This window comes from Salvelinus alpinus, chromosome 2 (assembly GCF_045679555.1).
Source record: "Salvelinus alpinus chromosome 2, SLU_Salpinus.1, whole genome shotgun sequence".
Classification (NCBI taxonomy): Eukaryota; Metazoa; Chordata; class Actinopteri; order Salmoniformes; family Salmonidae; genus Salvelinus; species Salvelinus alpinus.
Window position 1 is genome coordinate 67,757,073 of NC_092087.1, and position 21,662 is coordinate 67,778,734.

General features: G+C 44.3%; 2 protein-coding genes across 2 annotated transcripts; one reads left to right on the top strand and one right to left on the bottom strand.

The window, feature by feature from the left end:
• Positions 1-1,996: 1,996 nt before the first annotated feature.
• Positions 1,997-8,931, bottom strand: LOC139567511 (T-complex protein 1 subunit delta-like). Its single transcript, XM_071388834.1, has 13 exons — positions 8,593-8,931; positions 8,064-8,116; positions 7,871-7,960; positions 7,505-7,613; positions 6,986-7,250; positions 6,093-6,225; positions 5,771-5,910; positions 5,409-5,505; positions 5,183-5,293; positions 4,133-4,263; positions 2,907-3,141; positions 2,376-2,489; positions 1,997-2,180 (listed from the first exon to the last, which is right to left on the bottom strand). The coding sequence occupies exons 1-13, from the start codon at positions 8,714-8,716 to the stop codon at positions 2,166-2,168; spliced, it is 1,617 nt and encodes a 538-aa protein (XP_071244935.1). The 5' UTR covers positions 8,717-8,931; the 3' UTR covers positions 1,997-2,165.
• Positions 8,932-9,176: 245 nt separating this feature from the next.
• Positions 9,177-20,584, top strand: LOC139567508 (tRNA pseudouridine synthase Pus10-like). The gene is made up of 18 exons (XM_071388833.1): positions 9,177-9,319; positions 9,828-9,960; positions 10,270-10,536; positions 10,870-10,956; positions 11,415-11,449; positions 15,023-15,137; positions 15,540-15,616; positions 15,827-15,872; positions 16,079-16,143; positions 16,270-16,355; positions 16,661-16,786; positions 17,462-17,518; positions 17,610-17,686; positions 18,690-18,745; positions 18,859-18,976; positions 19,171-19,313; positions 19,504-19,603; positions 19,894-20,584. The coding sequence occupies exons 2-18, from the start codon at positions 9,835-9,837 to the stop codon at positions 19,930-19,932; spliced, it is 1,620 nt and encodes a 539-aa protein (XP_071244934.1). The 5' UTR covers positions 9,177-9,319; positions 9,828-9,834; the 3' UTR covers positions 19,933-20,584.
• The last annotated feature ends 1,078 nt before the right edge of the window (positions 20,585-21,662 follow it).

Below are 21,662 nucleotides of genomic sequence, written 5' to 3' on the forward strand. Positions count from 1 at the left end.
TCAGAGACAACGTTAAACAGCTGCCTCTGATTGGGAACCACACCAGGCCAAACACATAGAAAACAAACAACCTAGAAAAAAGAACATAGACTGCCCACCCCAACTCACGCCCTGACCAACCTAACACAAAGACATAAAAAATAAACTAAGGTCAGAACGTGACAATTGCATACAGACACTTTGGTTTGAAGTTGGCGAAATATGGCAAGAATGTCTATTTCTCTGTCCATTCTTCCCTGGCATTTCTATTTTCATTATCCTCCTTTTGAGACTTTTTCAACATTTTATTTTAATTCTCCAATCAACACACACAAAAATAAAAATAAACACATTTAATAGACATTGATTTTATCAATGTAATCATATTGAACATATTAGGCTATGTTATTGACATTTAACTGATTATATAGGCTACCAACCAGATGTGCTAAAAAAAAAAAATTGTAGTGTAGGCCAAACCTATTGCTGACCCCTGCTGTACATAGTTTAGCAGGGATAGGAGGGGAGGGGGGCGGCAGATTTGTCTCGCCTAGGGCAGCAGAACGTCCAGGGCCGGGCCTGTCCAGCACTGACAGTTCTCTGGCTCATTTTGGGTTCCATTCACCATATTTTAAGATTTTTTTTACTTCAAAAACGTTATCAAAGTTGATTGCCTTTTCTTATTCATTTTCGATTTTGTGTTCCCATTAGTTTCAAATTCAGTAGGGAGACGACTAGCCTTGGCTACGTGACGTGATTACGCAGGGACCTCTTCACTAGCTGACCACCACCGCCAAGACCTGTTTCAAGATCAGTTACCTCGCCGGCCGGCCCGCCCCCATAACCTATGTACAAATAAGAGAGCAGGTCTGAAATCAGTGTGGAAGGATTAGAATGATTGCACAGAAGGATCACGGCGCTTATACATGATGGTTTTTCTCAGAGGCGGGATAAATAACCAGGAGGCAACTTGCTTTAACTCTGATCGCTTTTATTTTTACAGTGCAAACTGAACAAATTATATAAATAATTCCGGAGCCGGGCAAATAGGTGCCAGAACAAACAAGGTAAAATCTGAGAGATGCCGGGATCCGGCTCAAATTAAGCACTGGACTATGGGCAGGCATAAACTACAAACATAATTGCATTTTATTGACGGCAATTTGAATGCGCAGATTCCGTGAGGAGATCCTGAGGCATATTGTCGTACCATTCATCCACCACGGAAATTCTTTCAAGTCTTCCACGGCCTGCATACGCAGACATGTCACCCATTGAGCATGTTTGGGATGCTCTGGATCAACAGCGTTTTCCAGTTCCCGCCAATATCCAGCAACTTCACATTCCAGAGCCTGATCAACTCCATGCATTGCACTACATGAGGGAATTGGTAATACCAGATACTAACTGGTTTTCCTGACCTACTTTTTATTTGAGTCATGTGCCCAACAGCTGCATATCTGTATTCCCAATCCTGTAAAATCCACAGATTAGGGCCTAATACATTTTTCAAGTGACCAATTTCCTTAAATGAACTGTAACTCAGTGAAATCTTAAATACAATTGATATTTTTGTTCATTGTACATGCAAAGTACATGGGGAAAGTTGCAATGACAACATTTAGCCCTTGAAATATGACACCTTTCAAATTCAAAGTTTTAGCAGCGGCTTTAAAATGCTCCCGTCATTTCTCGCCCAGATTATTCATGCCAAAAACATAGCATTTAAATAAAATATATTCAACACTATTCCATTTCTAAATTGATAACTTTCCATCTAAACTTTTTATAGGCATAAAATACATCATGACCCACAGATTGATTTATGTATTAAAGTGTAAAATGGTGATAACTACCAAAACCAGGGTTGACAGTTGACTGCCAATGCCACCTGTCGTTAACACCATGCCGTTGGTGACACTAGCCTGAGATTTAAAGATGAACTGCTCATCAGTGGGGTCAGTCACCGAGGGAGCCCAAGGAAGAAGTACACAAAAAAACACAAAGACAAGACATGGCGTGTCAAAAAAAACAGTTTAATTAAATTACAGAATGCATCAACTACAGAGGACTTCTGGACATACAGGTCTTTGCAAACAGCCAGTCCTATGATTCCTTGTGGCACAAGCATGTGCAGTAACACACTGGTAACACACTGCTACATTGACAAATCTTCTCGTAACTTCTTATCGGGTGTTCACCTGCAAGACAAGGGGAAAATATTATTACCTTATAAAAGGACAATTTAAGTGAAAGTGGGGGGCTTTCAATTATTAGAGCAATGTGTATTTTTTCTGCTGTTCTGTTCCATACTAAAAAAAGGCATACAAGATTTAATGCAGGTTGAATGAGATAGCCCTCCACTAGTGTCACCAGAGGGTGGTCTGGCCTCTTACCACGTCATCAATTTTAAGGATGCTGCGGACCGTCTCGGTGGCGAGGGTCAGAGCGCTGACAGACACCAGCAGAGGCTGCACCACCAGCTCCTCCAGAATGTTGGAGATACCGCCCTGAGAGAGGAATTGGGAGATCGTTACCCCAGGGGTGTTTAACCATATGTGAAACATTTCAAACGATGCAGAGATGTAATTAGAGGAGATGAGTCAATTCCCTATTCTACATGATAAACAATCACATATCTGGTATGCAACTGCAGTAATGTAAATCTGAACGACACTCAAATGGAGGTTCTGTATCGAGCTGGTGAAAGGCTGGGCCACAAGAGACCAGTCAATGAATAGGCAAATAAGTTTACTGCGAGCACACCAGGACAATGAGGTGTTGTCAAGGCGTGACTCTAGCCTCAAGAGACAGTCACATTTGTTCTAAATCTGAAGGTTCTCAGGATGCAACGTTGAACAAACTATGGCAGGGTGAAAATAAGCATAAAACAAAACAGAATCCAGGAGAAGGTGGCAGGGCCGTACCTTGCGGACATTGATCCCGGCAGTCTTCTCGCCTTGGGCGTGCCTATTGCGGAGCTCTGTGACAGTGGAGATGGGGTTGAGGCCAGCGTTCTCGGCCAGTGTGGACGGCACCACTTCCAGAGCGTCTGCGTAGGCCCTCACGCAGTACGCCTCCATGCCTGGCAGCGTGCGGGAGTACTCAGCCAGACGCAGGGCCAGCTCGATCTCAGGGGCGCCGCCACCGGCGATCAGAGCCCTGGGAGGGAGAGATGGCGAGAAAGTCAAGGTATAGAGATTAAACAAAAGTGCCCCCCCATTCTGATAAACTGGTGAAAGCAAATAGGCTGTAGTAGAGTGGGGCGATATGGACAAAAATCCATACTGCAATAAATTAACTTTATTAATATATGTTAACTATAAATTTACAACATTGTGAACCACTGTTTGCATTACCCCTTTAAAACCAATAGTTTAAATGTTGCAGATGTCAATAGACCTATTAACAGCCAACCATATTAGCAAACTTACTTTATGCCAAAATTCACATCTCCAGTATCGGCTACCTACGGTAAGGAACTGCAAAATGCCCACGATAAGTGGTTGGTATAGTCGGAGTCGATCGTTTTTGGTTTATCGTCCAAGCTCGAGGCTATAGCGCTAACATATACTACATTTTCAGATCAGATTGAGTGAAGGATACGGGGATGGAGATGGAGATGAACCCCACCAATATACATAAGTTAACCAAACAAGGAATTTAATGAATGCAAAGAAAATGGTTATTAGAAAATGACTACGCTGGTAGATACTTTGGGGCCCACTTCTCCCCCCCCTCTCTTCTGTAATAAAAAGAGGGTGTTTTAGATCCTACAAAACTGGATGATATCAAAACAGAAATATCTATGGTTGGTTTCAAGATCTATTGGGATCGATCACAAGATCGGTTAAGCTCTTTAAAAAGGGTGCACATCCTTCACAGCCATTTTAGGCGTAGTCGCAGTCTTTCAGAGGAGTATGTTCCTCTCAACAGGTCCAGAGCCAGGGGTGAAGCCACTGACCCAGGTTGAAGAGAGGGTTCTCTCTGTCCCCCGGAAATGGCCACTTGTGACACGGACAGCCACGAGTGGGCAAAGCTTAGAGGGACTGGTGCTTCATTTTCTATGTAATAATTCCACATACGTCACTGCATGCATCTACAGAGGCAAGTGTTGTTTAGACAGCAGACCAGAGCGGCTACAGTAACGCACCTCTTCTTCACCAGGCAGCGGATGACACACAGAGCGTCGTGGATGGAGCGCTCCGCCTCCTCGATCACCAGCTTGTTGGAGCCGCGCACCACGATGCTCACCGTCTTACCGGGGTTGGTGCAGCCTGTGATCTATGGAGTGGAACAGGCCAGAGAGAAACAGCATGAATTCACTTTCAATTGGAAGTTGAAACCAGACGCATGCCAAAGTTATTATGCAACATGCTGACCAGACCAGGACACGCAGGTTGAAATATCAAAACAAACTCTGAACCAACTACATTCATTTGGGGACAGGTCAAAAAGCATTAAACATTATGCCAATTTAGCTAGCTAGCTTGCTAATGCTAGCTAATTTGTCCTGGGATACACATTGGGTTATTTTATCTGAAATGCCCAAGGTCCTCTATTCCGACAATTAATCCACAGATAAAAGGGTCAGAGTTGGTTTCTAGTAATCTCTCCTCCTTCAGGCTTCTTATTTGGACTTTGTGGCAGTTGGCAACCAACTTTAAGCTGCATTACCACTACTAACTGGACTGGAGTGTGGTCCTCAGTTCATCTTTGTCACCCACGTGGGTATATTCTCCTAAAAACCAATGAGGAGATAGGAGAGGTGGGACTTGCAGGGTCTCAAATAGAAAATAGTTATATTTTAGCGCGAGCATTGTGAGTGCAATGACTGAATAGCATGTGCGTGAGCGTTGCAAAATACATTTACAGGTGATGCGAGGGGTGTGGTCAGCATGTTAGAATAAGCTTTTCTGAAACATTCAATCGTTTTTACATTGAACATTTAAAGCAAATAATTGACATTTTCATTCAAGGAGGTTGGAATACACGTAGTGACCATTTTAAGGATTGCATGTAGCCTGTTTGATGACCATTTAACAAGTTCCAAGGGTATTATCATTAGGATAAAACGTGGGTATTTTGACACGAGTCCTTCTTCCACATGCATAGTTGTGATGGCAGCCTGAAAGCAGTCCCGTATCCAAGCCTTGGAGATTACTTGAGCCAAATTGCGATTAGTTTAAGTGAATTAGCATACCTTGACTAGCTTGCCAGAGCCATCCAGGCTGACCTCCTCTGCCAGCTCGGCGGTGCCCATCATCTCAGGAAGGAACTGATCAATGTGGGCGATGGGCTTGGTGCCGATAGTCTGTAGGTGTGCAAGGTGGGGGGGCAAGGTTAGCTCAGCATCAGTCAGCCAGCATTTGGCTGTTACAGAACATGACCTACAAAGTAAAGGCCAATCGAACATTATTTTGTTTTACCTTGCAGATGAACTCAATGTCCTCCCTCTCGATCTCCTTGATCACCATGATCTTCATCTTGTTCAGGAAGTGGAGGGCCAGATCGCTCAGAGCATCTCTGAAACAAGTAGGGTCTACTTTTTAACCATGTCTACATCCGCACGTCATCCAGTGATCGAGATAGCATCAGAGACGCAGACAGAAGTCCACCTATGGGAAGAGTCTAATATAGAGTGGAACACCTAGCAATTATGCTAATGCTTGCCCTTCTATTGAATACATTTCTAGATATTGTGAGTGGTTGGACAAAGTGAATTGATTACATTACAGTGACGTGAAATAATGCCTTCACAGTGATGTGACAGTAATGCATCAGGTGTTACCTGAGGATGGACTTCTGGATGAGCAGGACGTTGCAGCCCGCCTTCTTGATCTGTTTGACGAGGTTGAGGATGTAGGCGCGCTCCTCGCGCAGCACGCGGTCCATCTGGGCATAGTCTGACACTACTATCTGGTTGTCCATCTGGATATGACAAAAAAAGAACATTGAGATGGAACAAAACAATTGTAAGAAAATTAGAAGATTGAGTGGTAATAAAAAGGTAACAGATAAAATACTAGTCATAGTCCATAACATCAAGGACATTGACTGACAAACATGGAAGCCAATTTCAACGAGACAAGTCAGTAATTGTGATGACTTACGTCGGTTTTGGGTGGGGACAAGCAGAACTGGATGAGCGCGATCTTGGCCTTCTCCACACGGGATATGCCGGAGTTGACCACCTTCTGGGTCAACACTAAGCCATCCACCAGCTCACAGTCATCAATTGTCCCACTGCAGAGAAACACCCAGGACATTATTATGGGTAGAACATCTGCCTAAGGGCAGTAGTGTCTACCTCACTGATTCCAAACAAAGGCAAAGTAATTAACAAAAAAGCATGAGGAAATAATTTGCGTTGTCGATTGAGATCAGTGGATTGTGTGTCTATTCATGCACAAGCCATTGATAAACACATAAGTAGGACATCAGTGTGGTTGTGTTGCTGATTACACAACTATGTTTTTGATGGGAGATTGTCAGAAGGTGACTGGCAGGGAAAGCAAAGTTGAGCCATTCTGCTAATTGACCGCCTGAGATTGATCTGGCACATCAGACATGTCCACGTCCCCACAGAGAGAGAACTGGGGAGTGAAAATGTGCCTAGTCAAACTGAAATGTAACTGTTGGAAGCTGTCAGAAGCTTCAGGGAAGGGATGGTAACGCTATGACACTGATAATACATTAGTAACCCATGGTATACTGCTGGATCATGTTTTCATTAGGCACTAAACGGCAGAAAAGGAACTGCAAAAGGGGAGGGACTACCTGGACTTTTCCAATAAGAAAAACGAATTTTCCATTGCTAAACATTTTAACATTTCCTGTTGCGTGCCCTAATGAACATGACCCAGAAGTCAATCCTGTAAACAACCCTGTTGGTAATCCTAACTAAACATTTACATTTTAGTCATTTAGCAGACGCTCTTATTCAGAACTATTTATAGTAGTGAGTGCATAATCTGGAGCCACCACCCTTCCGCTCCCTCCTCACCCCAGCTTCTTGACAATGTGGATATCGTGCAGGTCCACGCCGGTGGCGGTGGCCGGGTCGATGACGCGCATCACGGCGTCCACGCTCATGGGCGCAAGCAGGCTGGAGTACTGCGACACCACCTTGGAGCACAGGGAGGTGGTGGCGCTGTTCAGCAGTGTCTCGCGGTCGCTCAGGAGCACCGGCTGGCTCATGCCCGTCAGCACCTCCACGCCCTTATCCACCGCCTTCTGGAACGACTCAGAGATTGTGGTGGGATGGATTCCTGGTGGAGAAGGAGAGGACAGGCAGTTTGTATTAAAGCTTTCGGATGCAGGGACTCCGTTAGATTAGAACTGATTCTGGTCTAGGAGTTTATAGTGTAAACCAGTTGTCACCAAGCCTGGTCCTGGGAGAGCTTCAAGGCTGCTGTTCAGGCTTTTGCCGCAGTCTGGCATAAGCACTTTTTTTTAACGAAGTTTGCCAGACAGGTGGGGTTTGCCCTTTTGATAACTATTCCATTGGTTCCTCATCATTTACCCTTCTGAAGCAACTTGGCGCATGCGTCAAGCAGGGCACCAGCAATCACGACCACCGAAGTTGTGCCGTCGCCAGCCTCAATATCCTGGGCTTTGGACAGCTCCACCATCTGAAAGACAAACATAGCTTCAGACTCCTGATATTGTTGATCTTTCAAAAGGACAGACGCTAGAGAGGAAAGTTCCCCAAAGATGCCTTTAAGAAATAACCTTTAAGAAAATGTGAATTATCGCCGAAAAAATGACAGTGCCTTGCCAGATGTCAGAGCAGTAATTTACCATTTCAACAAAAAAAGGCCACAACAATTGTAGATGACAGTGCAGAAACTTGGGAACATATCCCCAGCTCCCTTATCTTGAACCTTACCATCTTGGCTGCAGGGTGCAGCACCTGCATCTGTTTCAGGATGGTGGCCCCGTCATTGGTGATGGTCACATCACCCTTCCCATCCTGAATCTGAAATAATCAATTCCTCTTTAAGTTACAAACAAATGACCAAACCTTGAGAGATGGTGAAGAGAAGTCAAGAGTACTGATGTAAATAACTACATTTAATTACCATTTTGTCCATGCCCTTAGGGCCAAGGCTGGTTCTGATGCATTCAGCGACAGCTGTCAAACAAAACAAATCTGTTACTTCCACAAAGAGAACACACATTCTATGGACAATATTTACTGCTTGACTACTGAGGGGGACAAGAAGACTCCAAGATACTCCATTGGTTAAAGAGTACATAAATGGATGCTCATGACATCAGGACAGTTCATTTAGTCAATTGTTGGTCCTAACAAAGCTAGGGTACAATAAAGATTATTATCTGGTCACGGTTGCTAGATTGTACACTAATGCCAATGTTCTTTAGAACCTTCATGCATCCTTCATGATTTACTCTGTAACAGATTCTAGCTTGCTAACTGGGTACCACCTTGTGGCTAACGGTTGCCCTGCCCAGATTGAGCCAGCAGTAGCATCCATTCATTCATTCGCAAAGGGAGTGTCGCAGCAGCTGTCTGAGGCAAACACAAGCGTCAGGGGTAGGTATTTATTCGTCCAACAATGAAATACGAATACTGTATTTGTAGTTTACCCTTTCCTGCGGAGATGTTACTGAACCGAATCTGTGCTGGCTTGTCACGGTCCACATATGCCCCTCGTCCTTTGTTTCTCATCCCACCACTTGGCATCTTCGGTCCAGCCATTGCTTCAAGCATCCTTACTTATTTTCGTCGGAATATGTTGCTAAAATACTTTTGATGGGGACAGATGTAACCAAAAACACAGAAAGAGCTGCTTGACTTCAGATGGGTCCAGATTCGAATTTATCTCTCGCTCTTTCCAGAACCTTCCAGAGCCACCGATTACGACTCTAGTAGAAAAAAGACCCTCCTGTCAACTTCGAAGGCGCTTTGATATGACGTATTTAGCTGTCTGACAATTTGCCATGCGGGTTTATATGTGGGGTGAGACTAGGCTAGTAGAGCACTGTGCGCATCAAACTAGTTTGTTGTACAGTTTAACGAATTAATATGTATATACAGTCATGTAAAGGTACTGGTAGGGATATTGTATACAATTAAGGGACCTGTGGTGTTGATCAAAATTATGAAATCCAACCTCATCAACAGATGAATCTATCTAATTCGACCTGTTGTGTCTACCTCTGATGCGGTCTTGTTCCTGTAACGTTAGCTGCATGCTGAGAAACCAAATGACTGAACCACAGAGTTTCTAAACTGTCTTTGACTGAACTCTGTTCTCGCTCTACATAAACATTTGATTGTCTTACAAAGTCTGTAGTTCATTTGCCATTCAAGGTAGGTTTATGACTTGTTGTTTTTGCTTTGCAAGCGTGTGCTTATTTGTATTCTCAGATAAAGCTATAGCTATTTTCGAAACTACAGTAGCGAGCTAGCTGTATTGGCTAGCTGCACATTATAACATGAAATGCATCAACATCCACACAGGGCTGCGGGTGTGACCTAGTGCTAGCAATGTGTCTCAGAGCAAGCAGCCTTGTCCAGTATTGTACAGTAGTACACATTACATTTTACTTCTGGGTTAACAGAGATTATAGCCCCCATAACTATATTTGTAGTGCAAAGTGTGCTTGCAAGCTTAGCTTCAGCTACCAATGATTGTAACCTCACCCTACAGTGTGTGATATGTTATGAGCATGGTGATGTGCATATGATATTACTCTTAGATAACTTACAGTAGTACTGATTCTACTGTCAGCTAACTTGTAGTGGGTTTGCCGGACATAACTGTACATTCAACTTTCTTACTGATCTCATTAATCTATGATCTCTGTCCATTTTACAGCAGTATTATGTTGCCCTTGAAGGAGAAAGATAGACCAATAGTGAAGAAGCTGCTGGAAGCAGGATGCTGCGCCCGCTGTGTCCTGAGGTTCTGCTGCTTGGGTGTGCAGTCGGCCTACCGCCAGTCTTATGAGGCCAGTGCTCTTGCTGCATTGTATTGTCTTTGCACTTAAAGCAGGGACAGACATACAGACATTTCAGAGATACAAGTGCAAAGACAATTAAGTAGCTCCAACGTTCTTCTTTGTAGGTAGCCTCGGCTTCACGCTTCGCGTGAAAGCCTGTGGCAGACGCTACTTTGTAGGTAACCTAGGTGTGCTCCTTTAGAAGAATTGTGCCCATGATCCAACTTGCTGTCATATTGTCAGTGAACTGAATTGCTGGGAGACATTTTAATATATTTTTTTGTTGCTGAATAATGTTTTTCTTTTCGTCATGCTCAGGATACAGCAAGGGAACTTTGTGCTTTCGTCAGTGATCCAGAGAATAACGGATCCCAAGATGCAGCCGTGCTGGAGCAGCACACAGAAGACCCCCCTAGTAAAAAAATCAAGATGGATGCCGCAGAGACGGACGTCCAATCAGAAGGCGACTCTGCTGTGGTTCCCACGGTGATGGAGGAAGGCGACGCCGAGCCAGCGGACTCGGACGTGTGTGTGGTGTGCCTGGGAGTTCTACAGCAGTTCTGTGATGAAGCCTATGCCATAAAGGTGTGTTTGGTCACTATTAATCCTATTGCATTAGGAGCCACTATTGTTTTACATGATACCTATGACTATGTACGTCTTTAGGTGTGTCCCAAATGACACCCTGGTCAAAAGTAGTGCACTATATAGATAATAGGGTACCATTTTAGGACACAACCTTGAAGATTAAAATGAAATGAAAGACCTTAGTACCTGCCTAGTGATCAAATACCCCATCATCAATCAATGCTCCAGTCTACCAGAATATGCCTCAAATACCACAGCTTGAGGACAGAACCAACACTGGAATTTGGGGGGGGGGGGGATTCATGATACTGTTTTTGTGTGTGTGTGCAGATATCGGAGGTGGTGAAGGCCAAAAACTACCAGTTTGACACGATGGTACTGTCCGTCTCCCTACCGGCCCAGCTGTCTGTCAGAGAGGTGAGTGGTTACATTGTAGGCCTTGGCTGATAACTGATGTCACACAATTGTCTACCTATCAGCTTACAGTATATCCAAATGGTTTGTCTCAAAACAATTTCCATTCAATAGAAACGTATGATTATTTAAACCTCAGTTGATTCTGTCATAGCCACTCAGTCAGTCTAGCCTGGACACCAGTCGTTCTATACAGGGTGATGTGTGGCAGTGCAAGACTTTGATACAGTCAATAATGCAGTATCATGTCCCTGGGTTGGCCATTAGAGAGCATAGTTACCTCATAGTTAGTGGTACTGCGTCTATCTACTCCAGAGTAGACTGAAGTGCAATCGCAAGAGCCATTGTTTCTACAGATGTGGCACTCCCATTAGGGTGTGCATGACGGATGCTTGTAAACAGACAAGGGGTTACTCATTTCTGAACATGTACCCTCCTCTCTCTCTGCCACACTCCTACAGCACTCTTGTTGGCTGCATGTAAAGAAGGAAGTGAGGTAAGTTCGCTACACCAGAGTGGCGTCCATCTATCTAGCCTAATTTCTCTCCGTTAAAGAAATCATTCTAATCTGAAAGTATCATCACATTGAAATATTACAGTGTTCTATACTATATTATGACCACACATTTTATAACGTCATGTCATGTCTTAACCCATAACAGTCTAAGTCAGGGGAGGGTGGGGTTCTAATAAGCTATATGGAATTGTTTTAAGAAGGTCATACCAAGGATCATTTAGCTATTTGATTTTGAATTGTAAGACCCCTGGAAGTATCCCAAAAATATATAAAAAAAAAAATTTAATGAAAAATGCTATCTGGCCTTACTGCTATTAGCCCATACAAACGCATTGAATAACAGATTCACTACATGGAACAACAGATAGTCCCCCCCCAAAAAAAATCTAAAGGAAGTTTGTTCTGAAGTGTCTGTCCAATATCTGAGAGATATAAGAAAGATCAAGAAACATTTGTTGTTATTTTTGGCACTAAACAGTCTCCATATATACTTCCATTCATTTTTTCAACTTGTACGGGGGGGACCATCAGACAAGTCTTGTGAGGCCTCTGGACGTCCTAGAGCAAAACACCCGACATGTACGTGTTCCTGAGAGTCTCGCCCATATTATTTTGGCCTGGACCCTTTATTTCCGACACGGAGCCCCGCCGATCCATCACGACTGGTCTGCCGACGTAATCGTCCGATGTGGTTTCAACAGGCTTTTCCGTTGCGATGTCACCAAAGACCCATCTGCTAGCCCCGGCCCGCTAGCTTTCTGAATCGCCGTGTCTCCAGCTCGCCTAGCGTAGTAGCGACTACCAAACGGCTCCCTGACTCACCTATTGCTGCTCATTGGACCCTATGATCACTCGGCTACACATGCCTCTCTCTAATGTCAATATGCCTTGTCTTCTGCTGTTTTGGTTAGTTATTGTTTAGGAAGCCGATATGGAAGCCGATATGCAACTTTTCAGGGAAGTCAGGAACCAATATTCAGTTAGGAAAGCTAAGGCTAGATTTTTCAAACAGAAATGTGTATCCTGTAGCACTAATTCCAAAAAGTTTTGGGACACTGTAAAGTCCAACGGAGAATAAGAGCTCCTCCCAGCTGCCCACTGTACTGAGACTAGGAAACACTGTCACCACCGATAAATCACGTACGATAATCGAGAATTTCAATAAGCATTTTTCTACGGCTGGCCATGCTTTCCACCTGGCTACCCCTACCCCGACCAACAGCTCTGTACCCCCCGCAGCAACTTGCCCAAGCCCCCCCCCCCCCGCTTCTCCTTCACCCAAATCCAGATAGCTGATGTTCTGAAAGAGCTGCAAAATCTGGATCCCTACAAATCAGCTGGGTTAGACAATCTGGACCCTCTCTTTGTAAAATTATCCGCCGAAATTGTTGCAACCCCTATTACTAGCCTGTAGACCCAAACTGTTATAGACCTATATCCATCCTGCCCTGCCTTTCTAAAGTCTTCGAAAGGCAAGTTAACAAACAGATCACCGACCATTTCGAATCCCACCATTCCTTCTCCACTATGCAATCTGGTTTCCGAGCTGGTCATGGGTGCACCTCAGCCACGCTCAAGGTCCTAAACGATATCATAATCGCCATCGATAAGAGACATTACTGTGCAGCCGTTTTCAACGACCTGGCCAAGGCTTTCGACTCTGTCAATCACCGCATTCCTATCGGCAGACTCAATAGCCTTGGTTTCTCAAATGACTGCCTCGCCTGGTTCACCAACTACTTCTCAGATAGAGTTCAGTGTGTCAATTCGGAGGGCCTGTTGTCTGGACCTCTGGCAGTCTCTATGGGGGTGCCACAGTTTTCAATTCTCGGGCCGACTCGTTTCTCTGTATACATCAATGATGTCGCTCTTGCTGCTGGTGATTCTCTGATTCACCTCTACGCAGGCGACACCATTCTGTATACATCTGGCCCTTCCTTGGACACTGTGTTAACAAACCTCCAAACGAGATTCAATGCCATACAACACTCCTTCCGTGGCCAACAACTGCTCTTAAATGCAAGTAAAACTAAATGCATGCTCTTCAACCGATTGCTGCCCGCACCTGCCCGCCCGCCTAGCATCACTACTCTGGACTGGTCTGACTTAGAATATGTGGACAACTACAAATACCTAGGTGTCTGGTTAGACTGTAAACTCTCCTTCCAGACTCACATTAAGCATCTCCTATCCAAAATTAAATCTAGAATCGGCTTCCTATTTCGCAACAAAGCCTCCTTCACTCATCCTGCCAAACATACCCTCGTAAAACTGACTATCCTACCGATCCTTGACTTCGGCGATATCATTTACAAAATAGCCTCCAACACTCTACTCAGCAAATTGGATGTAGTCTATCACAGTGCCATCTGATTTGTCACCAAAGCCCCATATAGTACCCACCACTGCGACCTGTATGCTCTCGTTGGCTGGCCCGTGCTACATATTTGTCGCCAAACCCACTGGCTCCAGGTCATCTATAAGTCTTTGCTAGGTAAAGCCCGGCCTTATCTCGGCTCACTGGTCACCATAGCAACACCCACCCGTAGCACGTGCTCCAGCAGGTATATTTCACTGGTCATCCCCAAAGCCAAAACCTACTTTGGCCGCCTTTCTTTCCAGTTCTCTGCTACCAATGACTGGAACGAATTGCAAAAATCACTGAAGCTGGAGACTTATTTCTCCCTCTCTAACTTTAAGCATCAGCTGTCAGAGCAGCTTACCGATCACTGTACCTGTACACAGCCCATCTGTAAATAGCACACCCAACTACCTCATCCCCATATTATTTATTTTTTGCTCTTTTGCACCCCAGTATCTTTACTTGCACATCATCATCTGCACATCTATCACTCCAGTGATAATGCTAAATTGTCATTATTTCGCCTCTATGGCCTATTTATTGCCCTGCCTCCCTACTCTTCTACATTTGCACACACTGTACATACATTTTTCTATTGTGTTATTGACTGTACCTTTGTTTATCCCATGTGTAACTCTGTGTTGTTATTTTTGTCACACTGCTTTGCTTTATCTTGGCCCCAGGTTGCAGTGGTAAATGAGAACTTGTTCTCAACTGGCTTAACTGGTTAAATAAAGGTAAAATAAAATAAAAAATTAATAAAATTAGTGTGTAGCCCAAACTGTTCGGACGCTACAGACATAAGTTGGAAGATCTGCTGTACCGACTTCAGACGAGTCTCAAGACGCTTGTGGGGGTCGTAGAGTAAAACGGAGAACACCATTGTGTTCGTGAGAGTCTCATCTTTCCATAGAGTAATAAACCGTTCAGACACTACAGACAATTTTGTGAGTAGACCGAAGTCTCATGGTCTGACAAACACTGCTCTAGTTCTGTCACCTTTCACCTCCGATGCGGAAGTGATGGATCAAGGTGCATCCAATGCAAAAAAAACAGTATCTCTAGATTAAACTGACAGATTTTTATGGGGATGTTTGTATTATGTTAATTCGATTTCCGCAGGGGCGCGGACATCGACCTTAGGGGTTTTTAATACTTTCATTAATTATGTTGAATTTGTTACCAAACAGGGAGAAGTCTATGTGCCTCGATATGGATGATGTCATCCAGGTGAAGGAGGCCTTCAAGTGGACCATGCAGGGTCTGGTGTCCAAAGAGCTGGGGGGCATACCTGTGGTGACCAAGGTCAGTGACCCATGACCCGGAAGTAGCCATACAGTAGCTTCACATGCTGATGGGTCAGACACCGCTGTTGAAAAAGATTTGTCATACAGTTACGGTATAATGCACTACTTGTATCTATAGCAATAACCTGTAATGAGCTAGCATGGTCCCAGATCTGTTTGTGGCCTTGTCAAGTCAATTGCTATCATTGACAAGAAAAACATGACCGGGAGTTGACATGGCGGAACAAACCGACTTGCACTGTGATAAGTGTTCTCTCAGTAAACTTACCCTGGTAAAATAAAGGCAAATCAAATCAAATGTAAGTGACAAAATTATATGAATTCCTGAAAGGAATTTATTTTTATTCTGGATTTTTTTGTTCTATTTTTATTACATTTTATTTTCCTCTTCATCCTACAGATCAGTCGACAAACTGAACAGTTTGAGGTGGGCGTGGGGTTTACACACCCAGAGACAGACTCAGACTGCCACTTCCTGTAAGTCCTCCAATCACACTACTCCTCAGGGAATAGATAAGATGAATAGATTGACTAGACAACTAGATGGATGGCGGGAGGGATGGATGGACGGACGTGCGGAAGGACTGATTGACTGACTGATTGATAGCAAAATAAATGTAATATTGAATGTAATGTAGGATTTTTATGAAACTACTTTCTACTTCTCTGCTTTATTCTTGCAATCAGGGCTGTCATCTGTTCAGAGTGCTTCAGACCAACTAAGAACAAACAGGTGAGTGAAAAAGCCAATTGGAGCCATGTCACGTGACATTTGAGCAAAATGGGTCGTTGGTATAAATGGTTTTGATAAGTTCTGTGAATGTTTTCGTCCAATTGCTTTTTTGTTACCAATGGCGACATACTGCTCATTCTTTGTCATTCCATATCTCTCTGTGTTACTGTCTTTTCTCTGATCTCTAGTTTATTGTCTCACAACAGAATGTCTTCACTAGAATGGCCGTGGTCAAAGCCCTCGAGAAGGTTTCCGATGAGAAGTTTCTGAAGTAAGTAATCAAGTTATTCTTGCTTATTTATACATTTTTTTTACTGTTTCTCTGTCTTCACTCTTTTGAGAAAACTCACAATCTAACTGCATGTATTGCTTAATGATATTTATTTTCTCTCACTAGAAAGTTCCCCTGTCCCCCTACAAGGCCAGCGAGCAAATGCATCGCTCAAGACGTCCAGTGTCTTCACGTTTCTGTATTTGTGGCGGGTAAGGTTGTTTATTACATCCCTTTTGGATGATTTGAACCAAAGGAGGGCTTTGAGATTATCAAGAGTGGTGTCCGTTCACTTTACACTTCAGTAATGTATTCAGTTGGGGGCGAATCCTAACATCCACTTAGGTAAGTCAAATGTTCCCTTAGTCCCCCATTGACATCAATGCAGGGCTAAGTAAGGAAAAGTTAGGATTAACCCTTCATGCCTTGGGATTTTACGGTTATTTACAATCCAATACTGAAGAGTTGTTTTTAAGGGTTTGAATTGACTCCTTTATGTTTGTCCCTGTGTTTTTAGGGAGGTACAACAAGTTCTCCCGCACCCTGCCCCAGACCCCCTGGGTGATTGACGGAGAGAGGAGGATGGAGTCCTCGGTGGAGGAGCTAATCGCTGCCCCCCTCCTCTCCTCTTTCCGGGCCGAGGGTGAGCGTATACTGGGTGGTGTTCAGAAGGCCACACTGTAGCAAAATGTTTTGCAACAGGAAACAAAAATCTGTGTTCTTATTGGATGAGTTCAGGTAGAACCTCCTTGTTTCGCTCTGTTTCTAAACGTTTTCTCCTTACTGAACCTGGTAGGCTCTACAAAGTATTACCTTGGGATAGACAGACCATAGAGATAGATAGAGGGCCCAAAAGCCTTTTTTAGCATGGGCTGCGCCATTGAGAACTTTCACCATTTTGAAGTAGTCAACTGGTGGGACTTCCTATGGTTTAATGAAGAATCACATGATTCCACCAAGGTCATCAGGAGGGATTAGCCAATGAATTATACTCGTGAGCAAACGTGCCATAGCTGCAGGTGGCAGTCAATCAGCAACCATGGCTTCATACCTGTTCAAACACACTACAGGTAGCAGTATGCACCCTTTCAGTTCTTTTGCCAATTCATAGAAGTAGTAGAAGAAGAAAATTGACTAATTCAAAAGAGATGGCCTAAATGGCGCTGCCCATGCTCTCACTGATGCCATAATGGGACAGATGCAATGATCCAATGTCTATCTAAGTCAATGAGAAAGACAGATCCAAAAGAATACACTGGTGAATGAATCTGGTATTTCAAGTAATGTCTTTCTCCTCTTGTCCTTCTGGTCTTCGCAGGGTTTAATTTCTCCTCCTCAGGAAGGGAGGACGTGGATGTGCGGACACTTGGAAATGGTCAGACACACAACATACATGTATGTTTACACATCCGCAGTCCTTGTTTCCGTCAATGTGAGGTGTAACGGAGGTGTCTCCCCCTTCGCAGGTCGTCCGTTTGCACTGGAGCTGCTAAATCCTCACAGAGCCAGGTTCAATAAGGCAGAGGTCCGACAGCTGCAGGAGGTACACACACAGTGTCTCTGCAGGGTCACACACACACAGCGTCTCTGCAGGGTCACACACACACAGCATCTCTGCAGGGTCACACACACACAGCGTCTCTGCAGAGTCACACACACAAAGCGTCTCTGCAGGGTCACACACACACAGCGTCTCTGCAGGGTCACACACACACACAGCGTCTCTGCAGGGTCACACACACACAGCATCTCTGCAGGGTCACACACACACAGCGTCTCTGCAGGGTCACACACACAAAGCGTCTCTGCAGGGTCACACACACACACAGCGTCTCTGCAGGGTCACACACACACAGCGTCTCTGCAGGGTCACACACACACACAGCGTCTCTGCAGGGTCACACACACACACAGCGTCTCTGCAGGGTCACACACACACACAGCGTCTCTGCAGGGTCACACACACACACAGCGTCTCTGCAGAGTCACACACACACAGCGTCTCTGCAGAGTCACACACACAAAGCGTCTCTGCAGGGTCACACACACAAAGCGTCTCTGCAGGGTCACACACACACAGCGTCTCTGCAGGGTCACACACACACAGCGTCTCTGCAGGGTCACACACACACAGCGTCTCTGCAGGGTCACACACACACAGCGTCTCTGCAGGGTCACACACACACAGCGTCTCTGCAGGGTCACACACACACAGCGTCTCTGCAGGGTCACACACACACACAGCGTCTCTGCAGGGTCACACACACACAGCGTCTCTGCAGAGTCACACACACACAGCGTCTCTGCAGAGTCACACACACAAAGCGTCTCTGCAGGGTCACACACACACAGCGTCTCTGCAGGGTCACACACACACAGCGTCTCTGCAGGGTCACACACACACAGCGTCTCTGCAGGGTCACACACACACAGCGTCTCTGCAGGGTCACACACACACAGCGTCTCTGCAGGGTCACACACACAAAGTGTCTCTGCAGGGTCACACACACAGGACTTGACCACAGCCCTATCTTTTCTTCTCACAGACCATCAACCAGTCCTCTGACAAAATCCGAGTACGAGATCTACAGATCGTAAGCAGGTGAGCGACGCAGTAGAAAAATGGGTCTCACTTCTGTCCAGAAACCTACGAATGATGCTGACAGGTCATACTGTTTGTGTGTGTGTGTGTGTGTGGTGTGTGTGTGTGTGTAGAGATGCTATGGGTCACATGAAGGAGGGTGAGGAGGACAAGACCAAGTCGTACACCGCCCTCATATGCACCCAGAAAGCCATCAACAAAGACGACATCACGTTCTTGGAGGAAACCAAAGTGAGTGTTGAATGCTATTTTTAAATGACATTATATTTGCATATACAATCACACTGGTAAACATCTTGGTTGTAGTTTATTTTATGGTATGTGTTCTATAAACTTTGGTTTGCTCATTCAGTGTAAACAGTACCTTAAAATAAAGTTCTGCCTACCTACGGTATGTGTTGATATTCTTTGGCTTGGTCATATAGGAGTTGAAGCTAGCTCAGAAGACGCCACTAAGAGTGTTGCATCGCAGGCCGCTGGCCGTCAGAGAGCGCGTCATTCACACCATGAGTACATGCTTCCTGGACGCGCATCACTTCCACCTGAAGCTGCGCACGCAGGCAGGGACGTATCCTTTACACAGAACGAAGCAAAACAGTGCGATACACCAATAGTCATACACAAACCCACACGTACACACAAAGGGAGGTGTTAAGGTTGAGAGACATTCACAGTTATATACTTACACACACAATAACACATACATTTTTTTTTATCATGAACAACTCACCCAATGTCTTTACCTTAGCTGTTCCCAGTTACATCAAGGAGTTTGTCCACGGAGACTTTGGTCGCACCAAGCCCAATCTGTGTGATCTGCTGAAGACTGAGACTGATATCCTAGAGCTGGACGTTGAGGTGGGTATTTTAGAAAGTTGACAATAAATGTATCTAGCTTTTTGTGGGATATTAAAATAAGACACAGTGCACAGGGATTATTGTATTAAAAATAGCGAGACACAGTTGAAGTTAATTAATCATTGAAAGGGATGAAGCGATTTTACTTATTTCGATATTGGTTTCCTTACCTTGAAAGCAGTCTGTGCTTTCAAGCTAAGAATAGAAACTTGCCGAACTATGATTGAACATGCAGGTGACTCAAAAGGATTCTTCTGAGTTTAGTCTTTCTCTCTCTGTGCGTTCCTCAGTCTGTAGATGTGGACTGGCCACCCTCCATCCCGGAGTGAACCTCGTCTCACTGATGCTGTTGGGGATGCCAAAAGGAACCCTAGTTCTGATGGGCCATACCTTCACCTATTGGACCCCCACCACCACCAACTCTGTTTAGCTCAGTTCCACTGATCTCTAGATGATATGGATAGTGTCAATATATTTTTTTGTTTTTCTTGAGGTCAATACAGATGATTTTGAAATGACTGAATCTGTGCAGCACGTGCGCTGAGCTGAGCTGAGGCCTTGAACTGATCTTAGATATAAATGTCTTTGAGAGCCGTAGCAGGGACTGGGTGTGAATGGCACTGCTGATGGAAAGAACTACAATCCAAGTGAATTGCACCCTGGTGTCCCAAGTCTGAATTAGTCCCTTATTAGCAGAGGATGAAAAGCAAAGTGTTTCGGCCCTCCAGGACAGACATTGAACAACCCTTTTATAGAGCATATGGTCAGTATTTTGTGTGTATTTTCCTCAGTTGATTTACAGAGGTTTTTGTTCAGCCTTAAAATTGTTTACCAATGGATTGTCCCATAGGCAAAAGGAGAGCAATGCTGTACTTTTTTTTTGTATGAAAAATATTTGATTGTGATGTCTCCCATCAGCATAATGTTCCCCATTGTACATCCCATCCAAATAAAGGCCTGGGTTATGTTTTGTGCACACAATGGAAAACTTTTTGCTTCATATTGAACAAGTCCACACCAGTGTGTCGCCAGTGTTTTATGTTAAAGGGAAACTTCAGCATCTACTGCCCCGGAATCACAGGAACTCGTGGATATTATTTTTATTTCTCTTTATCCCATTTGAAGGGAGTTGCTAACTAGCGTTAGCGCAATGACTGGAAGTGTATGGGTAGCAGATAGTTTTCCAGTCATTGCGCTATGGCTAACGCTAGTTAGTATTGGCTCGTGAAACTACTTCTTGCTTCCTTCATACTGGACAGAGAAAAAATGGTATCAATGAGTTCATGTGATTCTGGGAAAGTAGATAAAGGGCCTCATTGCCAAAATCCCGAAGTATCCCTTTAATGTAAGCTCTCTGTCTCCATCAGGAGAGTGACACTAAAGACTTGTGGTGAGCAGACTCACAGACCTCAGACTCACAGCATCGTTCAAGACTGGTGCTTTTTGAGGTGATAAAGTTCAGTTTGCCATTGTTATGTAAATGCAGGCTAAAAAAGTACCCGGGGCCCAGTGAGACACTGGTACCGGCCCGTGTAGATGGAAAAAGAAAAGGCTGAGCCTTTGGGGTAAAACATTAGGGTAAATCTGTCAGTGGAAATGCCAGTAGTTTCTTCCTCCCGGTTTGTTTTATTTTGTTTGGTTCCTAATGAACATGACCCTGGATGAGACCCTTGAACATTGTTTAGGGAATTGCTTTCCAAAGGGAACACACTCACTGAAATATCAGAAGGGGGAAAAGAAAAAGATTTACACCATGAAAAACCCTGAAATGTATTCTTTAATTTAATTCAAAATAAATACTACCACGGCAATGCAAGTCCACTATTGGTTTCTTGCACTAATGTTTTGGTAAGAAAACAAACAGGCAAACAATCAAAAAACAATTGGATAAAAAAGACTTTAGTAATGCATCCAACAATATCATCCTTCAGCGACTTAGAGTGCCTTTTTGACTCTGAACAAGACTGGGTAACACTGCCTAGAATGACAAACATAAATAAAACTAGTACTATGGTACAAAAAAAAGGGGGGGAATGGTAACAACCTGATGTAACCATAT